This window comes from Geotrypetes seraphini, chromosome 2, assembly GCF_902459505.1.
Source record: "Geotrypetes seraphini chromosome 2, aGeoSer1.1, whole genome shotgun sequence".
In the NCBI taxonomy this organism is placed as follows: Eukaryota; Metazoa; Chordata; class Amphibia; order Gymnophiona; family Dermophiidae; genus Geotrypetes; species Geotrypetes seraphini.
In genome coordinates, this window is record NC_047085.1 from 476,275,088 (window position 1) to 476,302,293 (window position 27,206).

A 27,206-nucleotide genomic window follows, 5' to 3' on the forward strand; every position below is an offset into this window, starting at 1 on the left:
CTTGTATTTCCTGATTTTGTTTTAAAAGCCTTTATGTTATCTACCTCAAAACACCTCAATTTTACTTAAAATGGCCTCCTGAGCCTGTTTTAAGCCTTATTTCATGCTAGATTTGCGATGAGGATAGCAACACATCCAGCCTCATGATTCTAGTTGCTCCAGACTGGCCTTTGTCATCTGTAGTATGTGAATCTTGTCCATCTTCAGCAGGATAGCTCAAACTCCCTCTTCATCACAACCTTGTCAGTCAGGGTCTGGTGTCCATGGAGAACCCACAGCCCTTTGGTCTTACGGTATGGCCCTTGAGAGCTCAGCCCTGATGTGACACGGTTATTCAGATGTAGTCATCTCGACACTTTTGAAGTCCAAGAAATCCTCTACTATGGCTTCTTATGCCAAGGCCTGGAAGGCTTTCCAACAGTGGTGTATAAGGACCAAATGGAGCCTGAGCGGGCTCCCATTTTGGTGATCCTGGCCTTTTATCAAGCAGGTTTAGATAAGGGTTTAGCAGTGATTTCCCTTAAAAGTTCAGGTAGCAGGCCTTTCGTGCTTCTGGACATGCAGGGGTTCTAGTTTGCTTATTGCTCATTCAGATATCACCTGGTTTCTGAGGGGGGGTGCTTCATTTGCAGCCTCCCTTGTGTCATCCTTTCCCTTCATGGAATCTTAACATCGTTCTTCAGGGCCTTGCAAAAGCCCTATTCAAATCACTAAAGGATCTACTCCTCTGGATCCGACGATCAAGACTGTATTTCTGGTCGCCATTGTCTCGGCATGATGTATTTTGGAGCTTCAAACTCTTTTGTGCATGGAACCCTTTCTCTGACTTACAGATGCGGGAGTTCTCCGTACTGTACCTTCCTTTCTTCTGAAGGTGATTTCCATTTTCTATGTCAACCAGGAAGTTTGTTTGCTTGCATTTCATTCCACATGTTCGGAGTGAAAGGATCAGATTTTCGCAAATTGGATGTCCAGAGAGTCTTGCTCCATTATTTGAAGAGGACTAATGATTTTCAGCTATCTGATCACCTCTTTGTCCTGACTCCCCCTGCCTCAGCGTGGTAGGCTGGTGTCTAAGACCTCGAGCAACCGTTGGATTCAAATGGCCATTTCTGTGACTTTTATCACCCACGGCAAGCAGCCGCCAGTTTCCCTTAATGCCCACTCGACTAGAAGAATTACTGCTTAGTAGGTGGAGTCTCACGCTATTCATCTAGATGAAATTTGCATGGCAGTTACTTGGTCCTCTCTTCATACTTATACCTGATTTTACTGGTTGGATGTGGTAGCTTGCTCTGATGCTACTTTTGGGACATTGGTGTTGCGGGCAGGCTCTTTTGTCCCTATCTAGAAGCTGCCATGGTACATCGCCTAGCGTACTGAATCTAGAAGGGACATAACAGAATGGAAGATTAAGTTTTCACCTTCAATAATCTTCTTTCTTTTAGTCCCTGGAGGATTCAGTACAGCCCACTGTAAGCTCAGTTGCTCTGAATTACCTGCTTTCTGCCTCGGCTTACAGGCTTCAGAATCTTCCAACCAGTAGACAGATCCTGTGGGGAGTTCACTCTTCTGTGGGTAAGTAATTACTGAAGGCTGTTTAATGTAGGTGCTCATTGCAGGTTAGTTCTACATTGTTCCTCAATGTTTTTCTGTGTTTGCCTACTTATTACTTGTTTTCATGTTTTGCAGAGCAGATCAGAACAGAAATTATTTATGTTACTGGGTAGGTTCCCCGTGCCCCCTTATTTTGTCATGGATTTGTTCCAGTATTTGCTTGGCTTTGGGACTGAACTGCAGGGGGCTTTAACTCTCTCTCTCTAAGGTAGGAGGAGCACATGCTTAGAAAAGTTTTTGGATTTCTGCAACGCCTGAATTGTGGGAAGGGATTGCACACCTAGCATACTGAATCCTCCAGGGACTAACAGAAAGATGATACTTTTCGAAGATGAAAACCTAATCTTCCATTCTGTAAATATGCACGTAGTTTAGATAGTGCATATTTTACAGAAGGGAGTACACATGGGTGGAGCCTGGGTAAGATTGTCATACATGTACCTTAGTTATGCATATATCTACAGCACTAAGGCATGTTCACTGACACAGTTCTACAGCTTGCGTATGTTCTCATGCCTAGGTGCATATACATGGGCGGGATACAAAAATAAAGTTATTATTATTATATGCTCAGTTATACTAGTGTTCTTAAAGAAATGTAGGCACTTTTTATAATAGAATCTAGTTATGTACCCTGTTATATAATTGCTTTCCACGTGTCTGTTAGAGTTATATAGCTATTCTTGGGAGTGAAACTTAGAACAAAATTATATTAATGTACAGTAAATCGCATCCTTTCTTAGCTACAGAAATAGTAGGGCTCATAGAACTTGCAAAGCTGCCAGTTATGCTACCAAGCGAAACAACAATTATCATTAGTATATTATTGTATGTTTACACCTCTGTCCTTTATTACTGTAGCAATGTCTTTGTGTTGCAGGAATTATATTTTGCCAGATATTGGAAGGACAATTAGATGAGGCAGAGCAGCAACTGGAGTTCCTAAGAGAAATTCAACAATCCATTGGAAAATCTGAGGTTAGAAAACTGAATAATAAAGTTGCTTTGTATGTGTCCACATCATAGAAAATTGGACCTCAACTCACTGCCTCAAACTAAATAAGAAAAAAACCAAATTCCTTTGACTAGGACCCGTGCTACACTCCAAGGATTACAGTAGATGACACAGACTTTCCACTAGAACTACAAACCTGAATCTTTAGAAATTGATAACCACCTATCCATGAAGAGCCACGAACAATCAATAATAAAACAATTTTCCTTGTTATGAGAAAGCTAAGATCCATCTGAAAATACTTTGAAATAGAGGCTTTCCAAATCTTAGTGCAATCTCTAATTCTATCTCGACTAGACTACAGTAATATAACCCTAGTTCTTTGCTCTAAAACATTGCTATTGCATCTGCAACTAGTTCATATTTCAGTAGTAATACTCAAATACGGACTAAGGAAATCAGAACACCTAAGTCCTACTACATGAAACTACATTGGCTGCCCATAATCACAAGGATCAAGTTTAAATTAGGCATCACTGCCTTTAAGATCCAGACAGGCAATGCCCCCCAACTACCTAACAGAGTTGGCCATCCTCCTCCAGGATACCTCTAACAGATATTGCACCAGAAATCTTTTCCACTTAAAATTCCCACCATGCAACAATAAAAAGTCTACCAGGCAAATTACCTTATCTGTCCAATATCTATTAGCAAAATACTGTACTGCCACATACAGTACTATCTTGTGACCATTATCTCAAATTCAGAAAACTTTTAAAAGCATTTCTATAACAAGAAAGGGAGCCAACCCTGAAGTAACTAAAACGGTAACTGTAGAAGCACATTTCAAGACTATCTAATGCAACTTCTGGGATGCCACATAACCATGAGCCAAAGATGACCTACTTGAACTTATAACTATGTATTTGTAACTACTGTATAGCCTAACTGTACTGATCTACCTATACTAGCAACCTCTTGTAATGTAATTTGACCTTGAAGCAACATATACTGTATGGGGAGAGTGTGGCGCAGTTTCTTTGCTGCCACTATGTATTCTTACTCATGAAAGGCGGAAAGCATTATCAACTAATATTAACCAGCAATCTAATTTTAAATGTTTCAATAAAGACCTAAAGACCTATCTATTTCATGAATTTGTTACTAATAATTCCTAAATATTGTATCATTAGTTTTTAATTTGTATCATCATAATTACTTATGTAAACTGCTGTGAACTTCATGGAGGTAATGGCAGTATACAAACACAAATTGTTTTGTATTGCATTAAAGCTATAGCCTCAGTACCCTGAGGTTGAAGGTTCAAGCCCATGCTGCTCCATGTGATCCTAGGCAAGTCACTTAGGGGTCCTTTTGTCAAACTGCGGTAGGGGTTTAATGCGTGTACTACCGCACGTTAAACCGCCTGCCGCGCTAGCCGCTAACGCTTATATTGAACAGGCATTAGATTTTTAGCTGGCCGTGGGGGTAAGCGCGTGATGAAATGTCTGCACTAACCCCACTAGCGCGGCTTGATAAAAGGACCCCTTAATCTCCTCATTGCCCCAGGTACATTAGATAGATTGTGAGCCCACCAGGACAAACAGGGAAAAATGCTTGAGTACCTGAATAAATTTGTGTAAATTGTTCTGAGCTCCCCTGTGAGAATGGTATAGAAAATTGAATAAATATATGTATGATCCCAAAGGTAAAATATCTGTAGGCAAGTATTTGGTTTTCTTTGATATTAACTATAGCAAACATTGTATTCTGTGAGTACTGTGCAATATTTTAAAATTAGATATCCTCAATGGCAGCCCTTCTAGTTTGTACCATGTAACTTTTCATTCACTTTAAAGCAGATTTGTCAGTATGCCACCATCAGCCATATATTTGAATCAGCTGTGTGTATCACTCACGGCATATATTTATCATCCGACCTGCTTTTTATATTGTGTATTATATATATACATTTTTATAACTTTTTAAATATAAATATTATTTATTTTCATTTTATGTTTTAATTCATTCTCTAAAGTGCTACCTCTTCAGTTGGCTTTAATAATTTCATGTGAGAAAGCAAAATTCACTTAGCTTAAAGCCGTTTTCCTGGCTTGCACTATCAATGTATTAATCTTCTTAGTGCCAGGAAGGGACTGGCCGACATGTTTCGTCCTTAGGCTTTTTATCAAGATCAGCCCTCTCTTGAGAATCAACGCGTACCATCCTGACTCAGATTCTTATGAAGTGAATAAATAGTTACATGATACAAACTAGAAGGGCTGTCTAAACTAAACTAAACTAAACCTTAAGTTTATATACCGCGTCATCTCCACGGAAGTGGAGCTCGACACGGTTTACAGGAATTAAAACAAAGAAAGGAACTCCAATGGAAGGAAGAAGGGCTGGTAAACAGGAAGGAAAGAGGGGACTTGGAATAATGGAGGTGGGGGGTAGTTACATTTTGGAGAAAAGCCAGGTTTTCAGATGTTTTCTGAAGTGTTGGAGGGAGGTCGAACTCCGAAGATGGGCAGAAAAGCTGTTCCACAGCTCGGTGATCCTGAAGAGGAGGGATGTTCCAAGTTTTCCTGTATGGGAAATGCCATTTAGAGATGGGAAGGATAGTTTGAATTTCTGAGTGGATCTGGTGGAGTGAGTACTCGAGAGCCAGGATAGTGGAAAGAGGGGAGGAAGGATGCCGTGAAGAGATTTGAAAGTGAGACAGGCGCATTTGTAGCGAACCCTGAGGGTGACTGGGAGCCAGTGAAGCTTAGACAGAAGCGGGGAGACATGGTTGAATTTGCCTTTTGTGAAGATTAGTTTAGCCGCGGTATTTTGAATCCGTTGGAGTCTGAGGAGACTTTTCTTTGTTAGGCTTAGGTAGATGGAGTTGCAGTAATCAAGTCTGGATAAAATGATGGATTGGACAAGGACAGCGAAATGTTGTTGGTGGAAGCAGGATCTGACTTTTCTTAGCATATGAAGATTGAAAAAGCATTTTTTTACTAGGGAGTTGATGTGGTCGTTAAAGGACAGTGTAGAGTCGATGATGATTCCCAGAACTTTGCTAGAGTGCTCAAGCTGCAGATTGGTGCCAGAGGGAACTGGGATGTGGGAGGGTAGCTGATCCAGTTTCGGGCCGAGCCAAAGTACTTTTGTTTTGGTCTCATTTAGCTTCATTTGAACGGTGAGAGCCCAGGATTGGAGATTTGTTATATAAGATGAGATGTTATCAGAGAGGTTGGTGAGGTTAGAGTCGGTCTCTAGAAGTATAAGGATGTCATCGGCGTAGGTGTAAAGTGTTTCCGAGGTGGATAGTTGGAGGAGTTTCAGGGAGGACATATAAACATTGGAAAGAATCGGGGATAGAGGTGAACCCTGAGGGACTCCGCAGATCGGTTTCCAAGGGGAGGATGAGGTACCATTCGTGTTAACGAGGTAGGAGCGGGAACGTAAGAATTTTGAGAACCAATCTAAGACTGTGGAATTTATGCCGATTTCAGAAAGTTGGAGGATTAGTATGTCATGGTGGACAATGTCGAAAGCTGCAGAGAGGTCGAATTGAAGAAGGACAGCAAACTTGTTGCGGGAGTGAAGTTGTTGGACCTTTGAAATTAAAGAGGCTAAGAGGGATTCAGTGCTTTAGTTGGGTCTGAATCCATGTTGGTAGGGTAGGAGAATGGAGAATCTCTCAAGATAGGATGAGAGTTGGGTGGCTATGATGGACTCCAGCATTTTGGTCAGGAGAGGGATGTTAGCTATTGGGCGATAGCTGGAAGGAGTGGAGGGGTCCAGGTCAGCATTTTTCAAAAGAGGGGTTAGGGAAATATGTCCCATTTCTGTAGTAAATAGGCCTGAGAGCAGGGCGGAATTTAGAAGTTTGGTGAAAGATGAGATGGTCTGTGCTGGAATGTTCTCGTAAAAGTAGGTGGGGAAAGGATCCAAAATACAGGTGCAGGATTTTAACTTGAGGCAGAGTTTAGAGACCTGGGAATCAGAAACGAGCTCGAAGGCGGTCCAGAATCTATCGGCTGGGATGTGGTTGGCCTCGGTTAGATTAGGGTTGGAGGTAGTGAGCACCAGAGAGTTGTAGGCGGGTGTAGGGGGGAAGGAGCATCGTAAGGTAGTCACTTTCTCATTGAAGAATTTTGCTAGATCATTAGCAGATGGAGAAGAGGGGAATGAGGAGGAATCATGTTTAGTGGATATGGAACGCCAAATGTTGAACAATGTGTTACTTTGGTTGTTGGATCTAGAGATTTTGTTGCCGTAGTAGTTCTTCCTTGATTTTTTTAATTCCGTGTTGTAGAACTTGATAAGAGCCCTCCAGGACTGTCTGTCGGTGGGGGATTTGGATTTTTTCCATTGACGTTCCAGTGTTCGACATTTCTGCTTTAGTTGTCTGTGATAGGGAAGATACCAGGGGGCCTTGCGGGAGTAGGAGACAGATTTTATGGTTAGAGGAGCAAGGGAGTGGTAGGTGGTCTCAGAGAGGGTGGTCCAATTGTGCCAGTTGGATTCAGGGTTTGAAGGGTTTGGGATGGTTGGAATTAGGTTGAGGAATTTGGCCCAGAACAAATCGCTCGCAATTTTTTTTCGGAAGGTAATGGGATTGGAGGAACGAGGGGGGGTTCGAGGAGGGACATGAAAACGGGGAGGCAGAAAGCCCCTAGGAAGTGGTCGGACCAAGGGACGGGTTCCCAGCGGGTGTCGTCGATCGAAGTTTTGTATACGGTGAGGTCGATGAAGCTGTCATTGAGGATATCTGTATTAAACATAAAAGTGATTATTTGGGCTAGCTTCTTATATATTTTTAAATTAAGCACAGCAAGCAGTAATACCCTGTCTCTTGAGGAACTCCTAAGGGAATGAAAAAGTCACCTACTAGCACTGTTTTAAAGATGCTTTAGTTCAATAGCAGTGATCCCTGCATAAACCACATTGCAGTAGTCTAGGTGTGAAATCAAAGTAGCATGAAAGAAAGTACACTGAGCAGTATCATCTAAGTAATGCTGGATAAAACTAAATTTTCTAAGGAAAAGAAAACTAGCCTTGACAGTAGTAGGCACCTGTGGTGAGAATGTGAGCCAATAATCAGTAATAAGGCCAGTACTTTTAAAAGTCTACTAAACTGATAGAGAAGCCCAACAATGTAGAAATTACAGTTGGATGGAAAGGTCTGCTGGTAAGCCATGAAAGTCACTATCTTAGAAAGGTTCAGAACAAATTGTTTGGTTCTCAGCCATTCAGTGATTGTAATAAGACAACTCTGCAACTTTGTGAGGTTAGGGACATGAGGATCAGCATATGCAATGAACAGGATGTTATTAGTATAAAAGTGAACGTCTTGTATTAATGTAGCTAATGGACTGATGAAACTTTACAGACAAAGGGTGCAAGCACAGAATCCTCCAGAATACTGCAATGGAGTGTATGGTAGAGAGAGTCAGGAGCCAGCATGCACAGATAATGACTGTGAAGAAAAGACTCAAACCACTGAAGTATAAGATGGCCTAGGCCAGTTTCTGAAGGACAGATGAATAGGAGTTCCCAAAAATGGACTGGGGGGTTTCTGATATTCTTCCCCCCCTGAAGCTACGACCTCCTGCTGCAGTAAAATATTACCTTTGCTGGCAGGGATGGGATGCCAAGCCAGTTGAAGACATCTCACTCCTAGATCGCATCTACATCAGCACTTAATTCACTCAGGCACGCTTCAGATGCTAATACCGGCTCTCCTGCCATGCTTAGACCTGAACTGAACATGCGTAAGAGAGCCGGCTTTAGTGGCTGAAGCACACCCTTCACAACATGGTGCCAGGCTACATGTCAACAAACTCAATAGGTACCAAATAGACCACTCCACTCCTAGGAAGAAACGTGCCTCCAAACACTGTTGGCCTATGCCCTACAACTCCAAACCACCAGATGTCGATCCTACTCCCATTTCCTACCAAATCGCTGGAATCAACTACCCCTGCAGACCAGATCCATCAATGGACTCCTGAACTTTAGAAAATGAATAAAAACATATCTATTCACCTAACCTTAACCAGCTATATATGGTCAAAAAAAAGAGAATTGTGTATTGGAACCTGACTTTACTTAACATGGTTTTATAAAGATGACACATTGTAACTGATGACTGTATATGATGTATATGTATATGATGTACAGTATATGCTTAAGATGACTGTATATGACGCATACTTAACCTGTAAACTGTCTTGACTACATATTATGCTTGTACAACCTGTAACCCTGAGCTCTTTGAGGAGAACAGGATAGAAAACAAATTAAATAAGTGGCAAAGTATTCAGCTTGGCATCCTTGCCACCCATAAAAGCAGATCCAGAGAGAACTACAGGAGGAGCAGCGCTGACGGTGCTCGGCACCAACTGCCAGTTTCACTAGTGGCCAGATCGGGAGCCCTTTCCAGCAGGGCACCTAGCATCATCTACACCCCTCCCCCGTTCCAGCAGGGGAGAGAACTACAGGAGGAGCAGCGCTGACAGTGCTCGGCACCAACTGCCAATTTCACTAGTGGCCAGATCAGGAGCACGTTCCAGCAGGGCACCCGACACCATCTTCACTCCTACCCCATTCCAGCAGGGGAGAGCCGACAGAGGAGAGCTGCAGTCCGACGCTCGGACCAACGGTTGGTTCGGGAACCCGTTCCAGCAGGGTACCCGACACCATCTTAACTCCTCCCCCATTACGAAGGGTCTACCTCTGAGGATCTCGCATCATGTGCGGCAGCGGTGGAGATTACCTTGCCAGAGATGTCGCCTGTTCTTGGAGGAAATTCGGGACCCAGATGATAGCCATCGGAACTGGGGTTGACGGCAGTTAAAGAATAGAATGGGAATGGTGGTTGAAGTGATTTGGGGTGGAGATGGAGGTGGGTATGGAGAGGGATAGGGATATGATGTATTCCGGAAAGATATTTAAGATCTGGTGTTAAATGATCATAATAATTACAAATCAAAGATCTTGATGCTTTTTTGGAGTGTGTTTCTGTTTCTCTCTATGCTTATTTTTATCTCTATTTTGTTTACTTTAATTATTATTTTAATTGTATCTTTAAATTATTTATTCATTACTTGTTGGAATATTTCATTTCTATCTCTATCTCTACCTCTGTCTTTTTATTTTTATTTTTCATACTGTTTTTTCAGGTACTTTAGTTAGATTGTGAGCCTTTGGGACAGTTAGGGAATTTCCAAGTACCTATCTTATTTATTTAGTTTATATTTATTGTATCTTTAATGCATCATTTTTGTAAACCGCTTAGAAACCTCACGGTTATTAGCGGTATATAAGAATTAAATTAAATTAAAATTAAATAATTAGGGCTACTCTCCCTCCATCAAGGGAGGGTATTAAGAAGTAGATGCCTTGCAAAGGCTGCATAAGCAGCTTGGCTATGCTAGATTGTATAGGAATTTAGGAAGATTAATGCAATTGAAGTGGAAAAATATGATTTCTACTAAGAAAAAAAAAAGAAAATATGGTTCATGTGGAGAAGGTAAATAGGTTGTTAGCCTGATAAGTGAGGACAAGAAAGAGTGATAGACTGGTTAAGAAAACTTTAGCAAAGGCTTGAGAGGTTTTAAAAAAGTAGCCAGGTGATATGTGGGACATTTAAGTTTTTGAGGAACTGTTTTGTTCAGAGACAGTATATAAAGATTATGTGATTGGAACCTTTTTAGACAGGAGTGGGATTAAGCAGATCAAGGAAGATTAAAAGTGTGTGTTGAATAGACCTCTCTCTCTTAAATTGAGACATGAAGCTATTCACTAAGATCCTGTCCAGTTGGTTAGAGGAAGCGGTGCTTTGTTGATGCATTCAGATTATAGGGGGTTTGCATGTGGCAGACAAATGATGGATAATGCATGAATGGTTATAAATATTGTCAAGTTGCTTCAATAGGTGCAGAAGGCAGCATTATGGATGGCCGTAGATGCCTTCAATAGAATGGAGAGGAATGTTTGCAGTGTTGGGGAGAGTAGGACTGGGGTTGAAATTTTTGAAATGGGTCAGGGCTTGAATATAAAATCTAGTCAAAGTGTTGGTAAATAGATGTCAATCTATAGATTCTCTCTATTTCATGAAAAAGAGAGGGTTGTCCTCTCTCCAGTTCTGTTTACCTTGCAATACAGCCTTTGGTCTGCAGAACCAGAAAGAATCAGTGGGACAGTGTGGCGCAGTGATTAAAGCTACAGCCTCAGCGCCCTGCAGTTCAATGAGATGGATAACAGATATACAAAGTAAGCCACTCTTAGATCCAAGTTGTTACTGTGGTAGAATTGTTAAGGTCCCATAATCTGCTCCTGGTAGGAGAAGGCAGGCTGTAGAAAAAGGAAGATGGATTGAGACAAATGAGTTTATTGGTGAGTATTAGGCTCTCTTTTACAAAGATGCGCTAAATCAACACATGTTAACTGTTAACGCGTGCATAGGATAACATGCATGCGTTAATAGCACACGCTAACGGTGCACTAAACGGCACCGTTTTAAGCGAATGGTAAATATTAACATGTGCATGTTATCCTATGTACGTATTAACAGTTAGCACATGCGTTGATTTAGCGCACCTTTGTAAAAGAGAGCCTAAAACTCACCAATTTACTGTTCTCTCAGAAAATCATCAATAACTATACACGTCTGAAGGAAAAAAAGGTGAAACATGTTTGTATTGTGAAAATGTATATAATTCATCACAAGGGCAAACAAAGCAAACAAAGGATGCAGTACATCATTCTCACCTATTCTTTCTGTTTTGGCATTTGAGCTGCTGGCTCTTTGGCCAGGTGCAAGCTGGTGTGCTGAACCCAGTTTTAACAGACCTTCTCTGGCCTCTGGGAAACATAAGGGGAGTCATTAGCCACTCTGGAAACCTGAAATCAGGGGACAATGTTAGAAAGACATCTGTGGCAAAAGTAAAAATCAGAAATTGTGGGAGAATATATCACAGCACAGTCTCAAAATAACACCTAGAATGAACAGAAGCACAACACTGTTGAACTCCTAAAAAGAAGAGGCAGCTGCATCTGAACCCTTGTTATAATAAAGATGCCCACCACCAAACTGATTAGTCTTTTGAGCTGCCTCTATATGACTCTAAAAAGAATTACCTTTAGCTCTATGAGTAAAAGCACTGCTTCCATCTTCCTAGCATCATAGGTTCCACATATTCAGGTAACTTGCATATTGTCACCAACTGGCTCAGGACAATGGGCCCTGAGCGGCTGGGACAAGAAAATTGTGCCCTTGTGAGCTGCGATGAGCTGCACAAGGGAAAAGGGCGGAAGAGAAATACTGTCACACCAGGTAAGTACAGGTTTTAAACAAAAACTTAGGATTTATTCTTGCACTTGCAATAAACATTAAAGTTTTGTCAGGATGATTTCTGCGTTTGCAAATAGTTTCAAAACAACAGTAAAAAGAAGAAAAAAAACCAAAACAGCAAACTGCTCCAAAGTGGAAATGTCCCAAAGTTCAAGTCTTTCTCCAAAACTTAGGCTATTGGTTTCAGCCCATACTTGTTTCCATGCAATTTAAAAAAAACATTCAAAACACAAACAGTCTTTGAATTTGACTATTGCAACACTAGTCAGAGCTATGGCTGTGACTATTCCAGCAGCTTGAATACTGGTCAGGCAGTGCGCTTCACATGGTGACAAACTGCCAAAAAGGCCCACTATCCCACCACTAAATTACGTGAGGCAAACCCCCACTACCTGGGCTGGCTACAGTCCTTTTCTCTCCAAAAGAGAAACACATCAAAAAAACCCACATTCAAATAAGTCCTTTAAATCTTCTGGAGTTCTTAGTTTCCTAAAGCTCCTACAGGGCTTAGCATAAACTTGGAAGTCCTTCATATAATAAGGTCACAACTACTCACTCAGATTCCATGAGCGGCCTGCCTTCCATGAAGCAAACTTCCATGGGAAGAATCTCATTCACTGGTGCAGCAGTTGGATCCAGGTCAATTTCCATAGCCAGAGGTTCCTCATTCACACTGAAAGGTGCTTCTTCTCCAGCTTCCACCAGCTCCATACATTCCGGTGGTTGACCACTATCAGGATCTCCCAGCCCTGGGCACTGCTGCCTGTTCTGTGCCTCACCTCCTTTTAACTGACTCTTCAGGAGCCTTGTTCTCTGAGCCAATAGTTTGCAGCCCCGCCACCAACCCTCAGGTGAGAAGGATTTCCTGTCAGCAACCCTGGAGATGAGAGGGGGATGGGCGCTCTGCACTTGTGCTCTCTGACTCCCTCTAGAGTTCAAGGAAGAAACAGCACCAGATGAATCAAAAAGAGGTTTACTTGAATCACTGGGGAAAGGGTTTACATTTAAACTAGGCTCTGTTCTGGGGACATGCCTAGCAGGCATAGGCTGCGTACCACAATATCCTTTTTCCTAGCACCAAAGTTTCAAACAGCATGGGGTTTTTTTTTTCAGCAAACACACCTGGAACCAATTTTTATCATCACTAATTCTCAGACCTGCTAATGGCCCTGTGGAATGGAGAGAGTTGTGGCAGATTTCAGGGGGACAAAAAGTTAATGGAGAATCACCATAAGCAATAACACAGAATGGGAGTCCAAAAGAAGAAATCAATTCTGCCTGAGCTTTTTTCTAATAAAGACACCTAAGTAGCTAGCAATATATCATTCTCACCTAGATTTGGTATCTGAGCTACTAGCAAGGAATTCCTTGCATAGGTGTAGCATAGTCACCTGTAAAGATGAAAAAGGTTAGAAAGACATCAAAATTGCAAATTACTATAGCTGCTAATGGTCCTGTGGAATGGAGAGAGAGTTGTGGCAGATATAGGAAAGAAAAAGTTAAAAGATAATCAAGAAAGGTAAGGTCTCAGAAATCAGCATAAGCAATAACACAGAATAGGAGTCCTAAAAGAGAAAACGCTGCTCTGATGGACTTCTTATACTAAACACGCCTAAGTAGCGTCTGACATTATAGGCACATAGAAACATAGAAACATAGAAAGATGACGGCAGAAAAGGGCTATAGCCCATCAAGTCTGCCCACTCTACTGTCCCACCCCATTAAGTCAGAGTGCTGCTCGACCCACGTAGAGATCCCACGTGGATGTCCCATTTATTCTTAAAGTCGAGCACGCTAGTGGCCTTGATCAACTGCATCGGTAGTTTGTTCCAGTGATCCACCACCCTTTCTGTAAAGAAATACCTCCTGGTGTCACCACCAAATCTCCCTCCTCTGAGTTGAGCGGGTGCCCCTTTGTGACTGAAGGTCCCTTAGGAAAGAATATGTCGTTTTCCACCTCGACACGACCCATGACGTACTTAAATGTCTCGATCATGTCACCCCTCTCCCTGCGCTCCTCTAGAGAGTAGAGCTGCAACTTGCTCAGTCTTTCCTCGTATGAGAGACCCTTGAGTCCGGAGACCATCCTAGTGGCCATTCGCTGGACTGACTCAACTCGAAGTACATCTTTACGGTAATGTGGCCTCCAGAATTGCACACAGGCGGCAGGGATCACTCTGGCCACTCCCCTCCTCCCGTTCTCACTCACCGACCGCTGGAGGAAGCGCAGGCAAGCTCTCTCCCTGCCCAAGTCCTCGGCTACATACTGGAGCTTTCCCCCTCCTGCAGCCACTCACTAACCGCCGGCGCCGCTGGTGCTCCTCTTCAAAGTAGCCTGCGATTGTGGCCGGCCCCAGCGAACCGCGCAGGCCGCTCTCCAACTTCAGCAGCACGCCCCCTCTGACGCACGGCATCACATCAGAGGGAACGTGCTACCCAGCCGGAGAGCGGCCCGCGAGGCCCGCCAAAGCCGGCCACGATTGCAGGCCGCCTCGAAGAGTTGCAGGCCAGAAGACCCTGGGATGGAGGGAGAGTAAGAACGGGAACAATACAAGGGGAGAGGGAATGGGGGCTGCTTTGGGGGGGGAGGAGTGTGCTGGGGACAGACAGCTTTGCTCTGGGTGGGACGACGGAAGGGGCCATGGAGAGACAGTCAGGGAGAGGGAAAGGGGACTGCTATGGGGGTAGGTGTGTGCTGGGGGGAAGACAGAAGGGGCCATGGAGAGACGGTCAGGGAGAAGGAAATGGGGCTGCTTTGGGAGGAGGGGGTGTGCTGGGGATAGATAGCTTTGCTGTGGGGAGGGAAGATAGAAGGGGCCATGGAGAGACAGGGAGAGGGAAAGGGGGCTGCTTTGGGGGGGAGGTTTGCTCGGGACAGACAGCTTTGCTCTGGGGGGATGACAGAAGGGGCCATGGAGAGACAGTTAGGGAGTGGGAAAGGGCTGCTTTGGAGGGGGAGGTGTGCACCGTTAGGACTTCCCGCTAGAAAACTTTCAAATCTGATTGGGCGTGCTTTAGGTGTGGATTGGGCAAACACACCTATACTGGCTTTTAATCATTTCCTTCACTTCTCAAAGCTTTGACAAGAAGCCATTTGTAATCTGCTTAGTTTGTAGAGGCTCTGTTACCAAATTCTAAACAAAGTTCCCTCTAAAGCTCTATGCCTTAAGGTACTGCTTTTATCTTCCATACTCAGGGGTTCAAGTCTTAAGTGCGATTAGCAAATATTTTATATTTATTTTTCTACCAGAAAACCTTCAAACTGTTTGGGCTTAAATATATTTGGGTTGAGCTTTAAAATGATCTGTAGCAATTCTCAGATGTCTAAAGCAGCCTGTTCTCTCATCCTAAACCCCCTCCCCCACCCCAACACACACTCCTCAGGCATGAAACCACACCCGCAATTCTAAAGCCAAGCTGAATTTACCAATAGTAATGTCTCTAGGATACATCTCAAAACACGTACCTTCCTTCAACACCTGTCCAAAGCCATCTGAAGTTTTAGTAAACTTATACCTGTCGCCCTGGGCGGATATTGTATAAAAAGAAATCCATTCCTACCACAATGGCTTGTAGTTGAGAGCAGATGAATGTATCTGTGCCTTCAAACTGCAGAATGCTGATGAAAAACAGCAAAGTCCACCACTTATGAGAGCTTTTAGGATGCTGTTAAAATGAATGAAAGTGAGGGTGGGATTTGAACCAGTGAGCTGGAGAGGATAAACAAGATGCAAAAAGGCGCTTTAACATGGTGAGCCACAAATGGCTTCTTTCAGTCAGTGGAGAGGTTTCATACCATGAGAGCTTAGGATGTCCTAGCCTTGGCAAGATCTAAATAAATGTGCCTGCAAATTGCACAATGCTGTTGAAAAACAGCAAAGTCTACCATATATACTCCTATGAGAGCTAATAGGAAGCTGTTAGGAAGTTGTTAAAATTAGTGAAGGTGAGGGTGGAATTTGAACTGGTGAGCTTAAGAAGATGGACAAGGTGCAACTTGGTGAGACAGAAATGTTTTCTTTGTGGTGACTGTGATGTCATTCCTAAGCAGATGATACATAGGCAGGTCAGTAAGCTATGATATGATAGGGCAGTCACATCCACATACTTGGAAGCTGATGTAGCTCAATGTGTTAAAATCCTGTATTGATCTTGCAGAGGTTGTGAGTTCAACACCCAGCACATCTTTTAATTGTGGCATTCTACCTTGCAGGTGCACCTTGATGATCTCACAATGAGGTCAGCTTTGTGCAGCTGCACAGCTCCATTTTGCAATGAGGGAAAATGCATGTTAAGGTCTGTCTCTGGTTTTTCTATTTTTAATCTTTGAGAAATGAAGTAATATGTGCAATATTGATATATTTTTCATGTTCTTTCTTTGCTCTCAAGAAAGAGCTGATTGCAGCACTGTTTGGTGAGAGAAAAGGGGGTTCTTTTTAAGCAGGAAAGCCAAAGATGCCGTAATTAGTAAATCATATTGCTGTTTGGGCAGAAAAGTACTATGTTTTGCATGCAATATATTTGTATTGCCCTATTGATATGGTGACTTATTAAATCTATTAGAAGAGGAAAAAACAGATTTCTGAAGTCAATGTAGAAAATATCATTTTGGAAGCCCACAGCACGTCTATGTTCTGCCCATAGAAACTTGCATTCTGCCTAAGCAGAAACCAAGAAGAAACCACACTTAGACCAGCTTTTCATTTGTCTACAATTTCCGCAATGTTTAGACGTGGTCTGCCGCCCAACTAGCATCTATCTGGTGCCTATCAACCATGCCCATGTTACGCCCATGTCTACATACTTGGACGTGACTTTTCCAAAAATTTGCGTCTACCTTGCGTCTATATTCTGAGAACGCCTACCTGACACCTAACACCGTCTAAGTCCCAATTAACACTTGTTAAGATCCTTAAATCACTCATTAACCACTTAAATCAGATGCCTAAACCACGCCTAAAATTAGGTGCAGTTTGCAGAATTGGGTCCCATATGTTTAATTGATTATATGTTGCTTAAGCTTAGTGATAAACATTTTTCTTTATTTTTAATTTGAGTTCAGTATTAAACTAGTGATATACTCCCAATTTATTTGAGTTTGTGAGATATTAGTACTACTAGAAAGGAAAGTAGGAACTTACTTTTCCTTATAGTAAAGAGGTAATTTTATAATAATATTAAAAATGTAGTACATTTGACTTAAATATAGATTATTTTTCTTCATAGGAGCTAGCTTTTATTGAAGCAATTCTAGCTTCAAAGAAAGAGAAAGACCAGCGGATTGTTGCTGCTCTCCTCAAGGAAGCTGTGGATCTTCATTTCACTGTGATGCGAGGTCTTCCTCTCAGCATAGAATACTTAGAAAAACTAAATCCAGACTTCCTAGTTGATATTGTAAAAGAGTATTTAACATTCTGCCCCAAACAGGTAAGAATGTTAATTAGTAATAGTTATTTTTGTATTAATGTAATCAATCCTACTATTTGATCCTATAAAATTAGATACACATGTACACTTTGAAGTAGATATCCATCTGGCTGTTGGCTGTTTAACTTCAAATGCCTAAAATAACTTGAACTTTTAAAGTTATATATTTTTTCAGTGGCACTATCTACATACAGTCATGTGAAAAAAATTAGGACACACCATGAAATGTTCATTTTTTTCTTAAGAAATGTTCACATATCGATGTCAAATCTTTTTTTTTTATTTATCTCTGGAAAAGAAAGTGATGTAATTACAGATAAACAACAAAAAGTTTCCTTGATTTACTTATGAAACAAAAGATATCCACAAAAATGTGTATTCTGAGGAATAAATTAGGATGGCTAACAAGACTAAGACTGTTATAATGCCCCTGTATCTCTCCATGGTGTGAACTCATCTGGAGTATTGCATTCAATTCTGATCTCCTTATCTCAAGAAAGATATAGTGGCGCTAGAAAAGGTTAAAAAAAGAGCGACCAAGATGATAAAGAGGATAGAACTCCTTTTGTAAGAGGAAAGACTAAAATGGTTAGGGCTCTTCAGCTTGGAAAAGAGACGGCTGAGGGGAGATATCATCCAAAATTCAGCGGTTCGACTGATCTTTGGGTTGAGAAAATGGGAACACATCAGTCCATACTATCAAAAACTTCACTAGCTGCCCTTGGAAGCATGAGTTTCGTTTAAATTTTTTTATCTTTGCTATAAATCAATTTTCGGCTTGGCCCCTATGTACCTAGTTTCTCAATTTAATCTGGACAGTTCCATCAGGTCCATACGCAGAATTCATTTGTTCTCCTTTCCATCGTTAAAGGACTACCGCTACAAAAGATTCCTGGACAGAACTCTTGCCTCCCAGGCAGGTAAATGGAACGACTGGCTGGCTAATATCATCATTCACTCCTCATCTTACCTCAATTTTAGAAAATCAATAAAAACAAATTTGTTTAACTGATTGTAACTTTTGAATCTAGTGTATCACTCCTCCCAACCTGTACATTTATTGTAACTACTTCAATGACTTTGCATTGTATTGCAACTCTTTCAGTGACTTTGCATTGTAACTACTTCGCTGTTTGTCCAGCGCCTCTTGTTGTAAACCGCCTCGAACTAACATGGCTATGGCGGTATATAAAAAATAAAATTATTATTATTATTACTATTATTATTATATGATTGAAGTCTACAAAATCCTGAGTGAAATAGAACAGGTACAAGTGGATCGATTTTTCACTCAATCAGAAATTACAAAGACTAGGGAACAGTCAATGAAGTTACAAGGAAATACTTTTTAAAACCAAAAGGAGGAATTTTTTTTTAAACTCAGAGAATAGTTAAGCTCTGGAACGCATTGCCAGAGGATGTGGTAAGAGCGGATAGTGTAGCTGGTTTCAAGAAAGGTTTGGACAAGTTCCTGGAGGAAAAGTCCATAGTCTGTTATTGAGAAAGACATGGGGGAAGGCACTGTTTGCCCTGTATCGGTAACATGGAATATTGCTACTCCTTGAGTTTTTGCCAGATACTAGTGACCTGGATTGGCCACCATGAGAACGGGCTACTGGGCTTGATGGACCATTGGTCTGACCCAGTAATGCTATTCTTATGACACCCTAATAGCTAGTGTTACTCCCTTTGGCTGAAATAACTGCAGTGAGATGCTTCTTGTAGCCATCTACCAGTCTCTGACATTGGTCTGAAGAAAGTTTGGCCCTCTCCTCAATGCAGAATTATTTCAGCTGTGAGATGTTTCAGGGGTTTCTTGCATGTACAGCCCGTTTCAAATCACCCCACAGCAGCTCAATGGGATTAAGATCAGGGCTTTGACTCAGGCACTCCAGGACTCTCCATTTCTTAGTTTTCAGCCAGTTCTTGGTAGATTTACTGGTATGTTTTTGGTCATTGTCGTGTTGCAGGGTCCAGTTCCGTTTCAGCTTTAATTTATTTACAGATGATCTCATATGTTCCTCAAGCACCCTCTCCTACACTGTAGAATTCATGGTGTATTCTATGATGGTGAGCTGGCCATGTCCTGCTGCAGCATATCATCCCCAAACCATGGCACTTCTACCTCCATGCTTCACAGTTGGTATGAGGTTCTTTTCCTGGAATGCTGTATTTGGTATACGCCAAACATGTCCTCTTTTCTGGTGTCCAAATAATTCAGTTTTAGACTCATCTGACCATAGTATACTATTTCAGAAGTCCTGGTGTTTGTCTTCATTCTCTCTGGCAAACTTCAGTCTGGCTATGATGTTTCTTAAAGAGAGCAAAGGGTTTGGATGTCTTAGGTCTCCGTAAAGGATTAACATGGATGACCTTGCTTGGTCTGCTATTGTCTGTTGTTGAGTTTGGTATGTAAACATAAGAACATATCAATAAAAAATTATTTTAAAAAAAGTGTATTGGCCTTGTAAACTACAGAATACATATATAGTATTAGGAGTCACCCAAAATACATCTAGAATACAGCTCCTCTATGTCTGTGTGCTATCATGTATATTGTAATTTACATGTGTAAATAGAGTTTTAGCCTTGTAAAATCACCTCCTTGTATGTTGACTGACTGATTATCACCACTGAACAGAGGTCAAGGTCCATATCATATGGATAGATGAACAGAGTCCAGTATAGACCATACCATTAATAAAACATAACACCCAATATGGCCAAGTTTTTTTTGTTTTTTATAGCCAATCAAGTTTTATTGAAAATTACAAAAGATACAAAAAGACCATGCTTTAATAAATGTTTGTATTTAGTATGATCCTTTTTCCTAAGTGGCTCTACACCCTTCAGCTACTACCCTTGTGGCTTTTGAAAAAGGATATTGGCAAATTGCAGTCTATGCTTTCTCGCTTCTGTTGGGGGGGGGGAAGGAGGCTGCGGTCGCACTGAAGTATCTGATGGGGCCATGGATGGTAGGGAGGATGGGGCTTCCTAATCTCCGATTGTATAACGTAGCATGCAACATTTCAGGGAGGGGCTCTCTGATTGTCAGGACTTTACCCTTAAGGCCCTTGAGCGAGCTTTCTTTGCCCCATGGTACATCTTGTCTTTAGTGCAGGCACCTCGATCTATATTACCCACTCCGCTTAAACACAGCATACTTTTGAGTTCGTTGAGGGTGATCTGGTCCTGTGTGTTATGCCACTGAAACGGGCAGCCGTCGGTCACTCGATATTTACCCATTCAGGGTAATGTGCAGTTTCGTCTGGGTATGGACAATGCTAGTTTTTGCAGACTGGCATTGTGGGGTCTCACCTTGCTTGCCCATATTCTGCATGCTGATGGTTCTATTCTGTCTTGTACTGACTTAGGTTTGTTAGGCGATTTTTCAGGCGGGGGGGAGGGGACTTTCTGGCTTACAAGCAGATTCAACACTATGTTCAGTCCCTCCAATCCACTGCTTTGGCTTTTCCTATTGAAGACAAATTTGCAGAGTTTCTTGCACCCTATTTGGAGGGCGGGTTTATGGTGTCTGGCCTTTATAGAGACTTTCAGCACCTTGCGGTGCAGGTGGATCGCCGTACGCTACAGGAGCGTTGGTGTTGAGATCTGGGGAAATCGCGTGATGCTTTGGACCTTCTTTCCTTGATCCGGAGGGTGTCTGGAATCTCAGTCAGTGCAGATTTACGTGAATGTCAATTTCGGGTGCTTTACCTTGGGTACTTTACACGGAGCCAATTATATCTCTCTGGCTATACGGAATCTCCTTTGTGCCCTAAATGCTCCCAGCAACCTCACTCTTTTTTTCATGCCTTCTGGTCTTGCATGAAAATTAAACGTTTTTGGCGGCAGGTTCTGTCGTACGTCAAGGGCATTTTGGTTTGCCCTATTCCCCTCTCTGTGGCTGGCCTCTTGCTAGATAAGTATGAGGCTTTCCGTTTGCCTCATAGTGGTCAGCGGCAGATCATGAGGAGGGTGGGAGTCTTGGGGACGAAAGTAATTCTCTCGGTTTGGATCAGTGCTACCTTACCCTCCTTTTGGGCTTGGAGAAACCGACTGCATGCTCTGCTGCTGATGGAACGGTGGGCGGCCAGTCACAGTCTTCGTCGAAAGAGGCAGTTTCTCCAAATCTGGGATCCCTATATTCAGTCTTTGTCCCCGAGAGTCCGAAGTGACATTTTGAACTTCTTCTATCCTCGATCCAAGCAGGTGCACTGGTGAGCGGTGGGTGCGGGGGGTCCTGGGTTTGTGAGGGGCCAATTTCTTTTTTTTATTTTACTTTCCAACCTAGTCCCATTATTTTTATTTTTATTTTTCTTGTTCTTCTTTTCTGGTCTGTGGTTTCAGGGGAATGTGGCGCTTGTGGTTTCTTTCCTTGGCAGTGGGCTATCTGAGTCCAAGGGCTCCTTTTGCAAAGGCATAGAAACATAGAAACATAGAAATAGACGGCAGATAAGGGCCCACGGCCCATCTAGTCTGCCCACCTTAATGTCCCTCCCCTATCTTTGCCCTGTGAATAGATCCCATGTGCCGATCCCATTTGGCCTTAAAATCAGGCACGCTGCTGGCCTCAATCACCTGTAGAGGAAGACTATTCCAGCGATCAACCACTCTTTCAGTGAAAAAGAATTTCCTGGTGTCACCTCGTAGTTTCCCGCCCCTGATTTTCAACGGATGCCCTCTTGTTGTCGTGGGACCCTTGAAAAAGAAGATATCTTCCTCCGCCTCGATGCGGCCCGTAAGATACTTGAACGTCTCAATCATGTCCCCCCTCTCTCTGCGCTCCTCGAGCGAGTATAGCTGTAATTTGTCAAGCCGTTTTTCGTATGGTAGATCCTTGAGTCCCGAGACCATCCGGGTGGCCATTCTTTGCACCGACTCCAGTCTCAGCACATCCTTGCGATAATGCGGCCTCCAGAATTGCACACAGTATTCCAGGTGGGGCCTCACCATGGATCTATACAATGGCATAATGACTTCCGCCTTACGACTGACGAAACCCCTTCGTATGCAGCCCATGATTTGTCTTGCCTTGGACGAAGCCTGCTCCACTTGATTGGCAGACTTCATGTCCTCACTGACGATTACCCCCAAGTCTCGTTCTGCTACCGTTTTTGCTAGGATCTCGCCATTAAGGGTATAAGACTTGCATGGATTCTGGCTGCCCAGATGCATAACTTTGCATTTTTTGGCATTGAAGTTGAGTTGCCATGTCCTAGACCATCGCTCCAGTAGGAGTAGGTCGTGCATCATGTTGTCGGGCACTGAATCTTCGTCTGTTGTGCATTTGCCCACTACATTACTCAGTTTGGCGTCATCGGCGAATAATGTTATTTTACCTCGAAGCCCTTCTGCCAAGTCTCTTATAAAGATGTTGAATAGGATTGGGCCCAAGACTGAGCCCTGTGGTACTCCACTAATCACCTCCGTCATTTCGGAGGGGGTGCCGTTCACCACCACCCTTTGGAGCCTACCTCCAAGCCAGCTCCCAACCCATTTCGTCAATGTGTTACCTAATCCTAAAGAACTCATCTTGCTCAGTAACCTGCGGTGTGGTACGCTATCGAATGCTTTGCTAAAGTCCAGGTACACGATGTCCAGGGACTCCCCTATATCCAGCTTCCCCGTTACCCAGTCAAAGAAGCTGATCAGGTTGGATTGGCAGGATCTCCCCTTAGTAAATCCATGTTGTCGGGGATCCCGTAGATTCTCCTCATCCAGGATCTTATCTAATTGGTGTTTGATTAGAGTTTCCATTAGTTTGCTCACTATCGATGTTAGACTCACTGGTCTGTAGTTTGCTGTCTCCATCTTTGAGCCTTTCTTGTGGAGTGGAATGACGTTAGCCATCCTCCAGTCCAACGGGACGCTGCCTGTACTAAGGGAGAGGTTGAAGAGCGCGGACAGTGGCTCCGCCAAGACATCACTCAGCTCCCTAAGCACCCTGGGGTGCAGGTTGTCCGGCCCCATTGCTTTGTTAACCTTGAGCTTTGACAGCTCACCGTAGACACTGCTGGGTGTAAACTCAAAGTTACTAAACGGGTCACTGAGCCAACCCTTGTCTGTAGCTGAGGGCCAAGCCCTGGCGCTTCTCGGGTGAAGACTGAGCAGAAGTATTCATTTAATAGTTGGGCTTTTTACGAATCCTTTTCCACATAGTCTCCGTCTGGTTTCCTAAGACGTACAATCCCGCCTGAGTTTTTTCTTCTATCACTGATATACCTTAGAGAATGACACGGGGAGCGATCCCCGCAGGGAGCTGCGGTGTGGCTGCGGTTTGGCTGCGGGTTATGGAGACTCCAAAGCCAAATCACCGCAGACACGGGGACAAAAGTTTTCACCGCCCGCAAAAACGGTGAAAAGATTTGTCCCCGCAGGCCAATGTACCCCCTTCTAGGAACCGCTATTTACCTGTGTTTCACCGTGTTCGTGACCGGGTGTTTGATGTCTCCGCCATGTTGTCTGTCTCCTCCAACTCTCGATCCAACTTGCATTTGTCAGATCAACCCTTCCTGCCAATAGAACCCGCCCCCCCCCCGACGATCGCCGGCAGGAAGGTGCTCAGCCCTTCATGCCGACAGAACCAGCCCTCCCCAACGATCGCAGCAGGAGGGTACCCATCCCCTCCTGCCTACCCCAACAGCCCCCCCGACGATCGCAGCAGGAGGATATCCAACCCCTCCTGCCAGCTCCCCAACAGCCCCCCTATGATCACTGCTAGGAGGGTGCCCAAACCCTCCTGCCGGCCCCCCCAACGGCCCCCTATATCGCCAATAGGAGGGTGCCCAACCCCTCCTGCCGGACCCTCCCCCAACAAACCCCGCCATCCCGAAACACCACCCTTAGTCTTACTTTCCAAGTTGGACCGGACAGCTCCTCGCTCGTCTGGCCAGCAGGCCTGCCTCTGTCCAAATGAGGCGGGCCCGCCCCTCCCCTCCCCTGCCTAACCCACAGGATCCTAGGGCCTGATTGGCCCAAGCACCTAAGGCCCCTCCTATAGCGGGAGTGGCTTTAGGTGCCTAGACCAATCAGGCCCTAGGATCCTGTGGGTTGGGCAGGGTAGGGGCGGGCCCGCCTCATTTGGACGGAGGCAAGCCTGTTGGCCATACGTGTGAGGAGCCGTCCGGTCCAACTTGGAAAGTAAGACTAAGGGGGTTCCGGGGTGGGAGGGTTCGTTGGGGGGGGGGTCCAGCAGGAGGGGTTGGGTACCCTCCTGCCGGCGATCTTAGGGGAGGCCATTGGGAGGACCAGCAGGAGGGGTTGGGTACCCTTCTGCTGCGATTGTCGGGAGGGCCGTTGGGGGGGGTCTACAGGAATACACAGTCTAGTACCCGAACTCGCAATCTGGGCAACTGCAACTGGGCAACCTGATCCCGAAATCTGAGCAACTGCCTGCTGCCGTCGTGTATGCTGGGACTCCTGCCTTCGTGTATCTGCCGGATACGCGAAGGCAGTAGTCCCGGCATACGCGACGGCAGCAGGCAGTTGCAAATCAGCTGACGCTGGCGCAATCTTGCACACTGGGAAAGAAGAGAATCTCCGGCGTCAGCTGACTATCAACCCCCCATTGTATGGGACACCTGCCTTCGCATATCTGCCGGATACACGAAGACAGGAGTCCCAGCAAAAGATGCAGCTGCAGGAAGTTGCTAGTCAGCTGACGCTGATGCCGGAGCTTCTCTTCCTGCCCAGTGTACACCAGGTACTGCTGGACAAGGGGAGGAGGGGAAGAAGGAAGGGAGAAAGGATACTGTTGGACAGGAGGGAAGGGGTACTGCTGGACAATGGGAACAGGGAAGGGAGAAGGGGTACTGCTGGACAAGGGGGAAGTAAAAGGAAGGGAGAAGAGGTACTGCTGAACCTGGCAGAAAAGGAGGGAAAGGAAAGGTGCTACACACTGGAGGGGAAGGTGAGATGGTGCATGGGGAGAGAGCATGTTGGGTTGTGGGGTGCGAAGGAGGGATACCACTGAGGGAAGAGGCAAGGACAGAGAGAGAAAGTGTGCAGGAGGCAGAAAGTGTTGGACTCATGGAGAGGGCAAGATGGATGGGGAGGACAGAAAGGAGGGAAGGAGAAATGTTACACTGGGGAAGGGGGAGAGCGCAGAGAGTGAAAAGTTGGACTCATGGAGGGAGAGAGAGAGATGCTTGGTTGAGGGAAGGAGGATCAGAGGAGAAGCATACAGGAGGGGTTGGGTGCCCTCCTGCCGTGATCGCTGGGGGGAGGGGAGACTTGCAGCCGTAGCCGCGGTCACTATGCTAATCACGGCAGGGAGATCTTTGCCGCGATTAGGTACAGCGGCCGCGTCTACTTACCATGTAGGCTAACATTGTAAGCATTAAAAGCACATGTCGTGTTTGTTTTTGTATAGTTATTAACTAATATTTAACTAAGTTTTAAAGTTTTAAAGAATGTTTCCTTTATACGTAAATAAAGAAAAGTATATAAAATCGTACCCGTTTGAGGCTTTTATGTATGCAGCGGTGACGGTGACGGGGCGGTGAATGGGGTTGCAGTGGCGGTGACGGGGCGGTGAATGGGGTGGCAGTGGCGGTGACGGGGCGGTGAAGGGAATGGCGGTGACGGGGCGGTGCAGAGGATGGTGAGACGGGGACGGGGCGGTGACGGGGACCAATTTTTTCACCGTGTCATTCTCTAATATACCTGAAGAAGGATTTATCTCTCTTCTGGATGTTCTTTGCTAGAGACTCCTCCATGAGGAATTTAGCCTCCCTGACTGCTGTTTTGACGGCTTTTGATTTGGCCAGGTAGTCTGCTCTAGAGTCCTGCTTCCCTGATTGTTTGTAAGAGATGAATGCTTTTTTCTTCTCCTTGATCAGGTCTGAGATCTCCGAAGTAAACCACTGTGGCTTATTGTTCCTTCGCCGTTTACTTACTTATTTTACATAGCAGTTTGTTGCTTCTTGTATGGTTGCTTTCAAAGTCGACCACATGTCTTCCACGTTATCGGTTTCTTCTTGGCTTTGTAGCGCCTGGTGAACGAAGTCTCCCATTTCTTTGAAATTTGTGTCCTTGAATTTGAGGACTTTGGTTAGTGTAGTAGATTTAGTGAAACCTTTCCTGATATTGAACCATACCATGTTGTGGTCACTGGAGGCCAATGTGTCGCCCACCGAGACCTCTGTGACACTTTCTCCATTGATAAGTATCAGGTCCAGTATTGCTTGATCCCTTGTCGGTTCCAACACCAGTTGCCTGAGGCTTGCTCCTTTCATAGAGTTTAATAGCCTCCTGCTGCTGCCGGAAGCAGAGGTAAGTGTAACCCAATCCACATCAGGCATGTTGAAGTCACCTAGCAATACTGTGTCCCCACGCAAGGTGATATTTTCTATATCTTCGATTATTTCCATATCCAGGTCATCCTGTTGTCTTGGGGGTCTGTAAATTACGCCAAGATACAAGCATTTGTCCTTCCCTCTGGCCAAATTAACCCAAAGGGATTCCCCAGTATACTGGACATCTGAGATTCTCGTGACCTTAATGTCATCTTTAGTATATAATGCTACACCCCCTCCCTTCCTACCCTCTCTGTCCCGGCGAAGCAAGTTGTAACCCGGTATGACCATGTCCCACCCGTGGGAGTCTGTGAGCCAGGTTTCGGATATCGCCACCACATCCAGGTCGGCATTCCTTATTTCTGTTTCCAATTCCAGGATCTTGTTTCCTAAACTGTGTGCGTTGACGTACATAGCCCTCCATGTTATATTTTTGTTATGTCTCAGTGGGGATATTCCTGTTTGAGCTATTTGAACACCTTTAGCATTGTTTGTGTTATTTGTGCTTTCCTGAGGCTCAGAACCACAATGTGTACTCCCCATATACCCAGAACTA

The 27,206-nt window shown here is 44.2% G+C and overlaps 1 protein-coding gene across 1 annotated transcript in view; it reads left to right on the forward strand.

Annotated features, from left to right (window-relative positions):
• Nucleotides 1-27,206, forward strand: part of TTC21A (tetratricopeptide repeat domain 21A) — a 323,520-nt gene that overhangs the window by 112,151 nt on the left and 184,163 nt on the right. The window contains exons 10-11 of the mRNA XM_033931720.1: nt 2,498-2,595; nt 17,151-17,351. Coding sequence (XP_033787611.1) covers nt 2,498-2,595; nt 17,151-17,351 — 299 coding nt within the window. The remainder of the gene's footprint in view (nt 1-2,497; nt 2,596-17,150; nt 17,352-27,206) is intronic.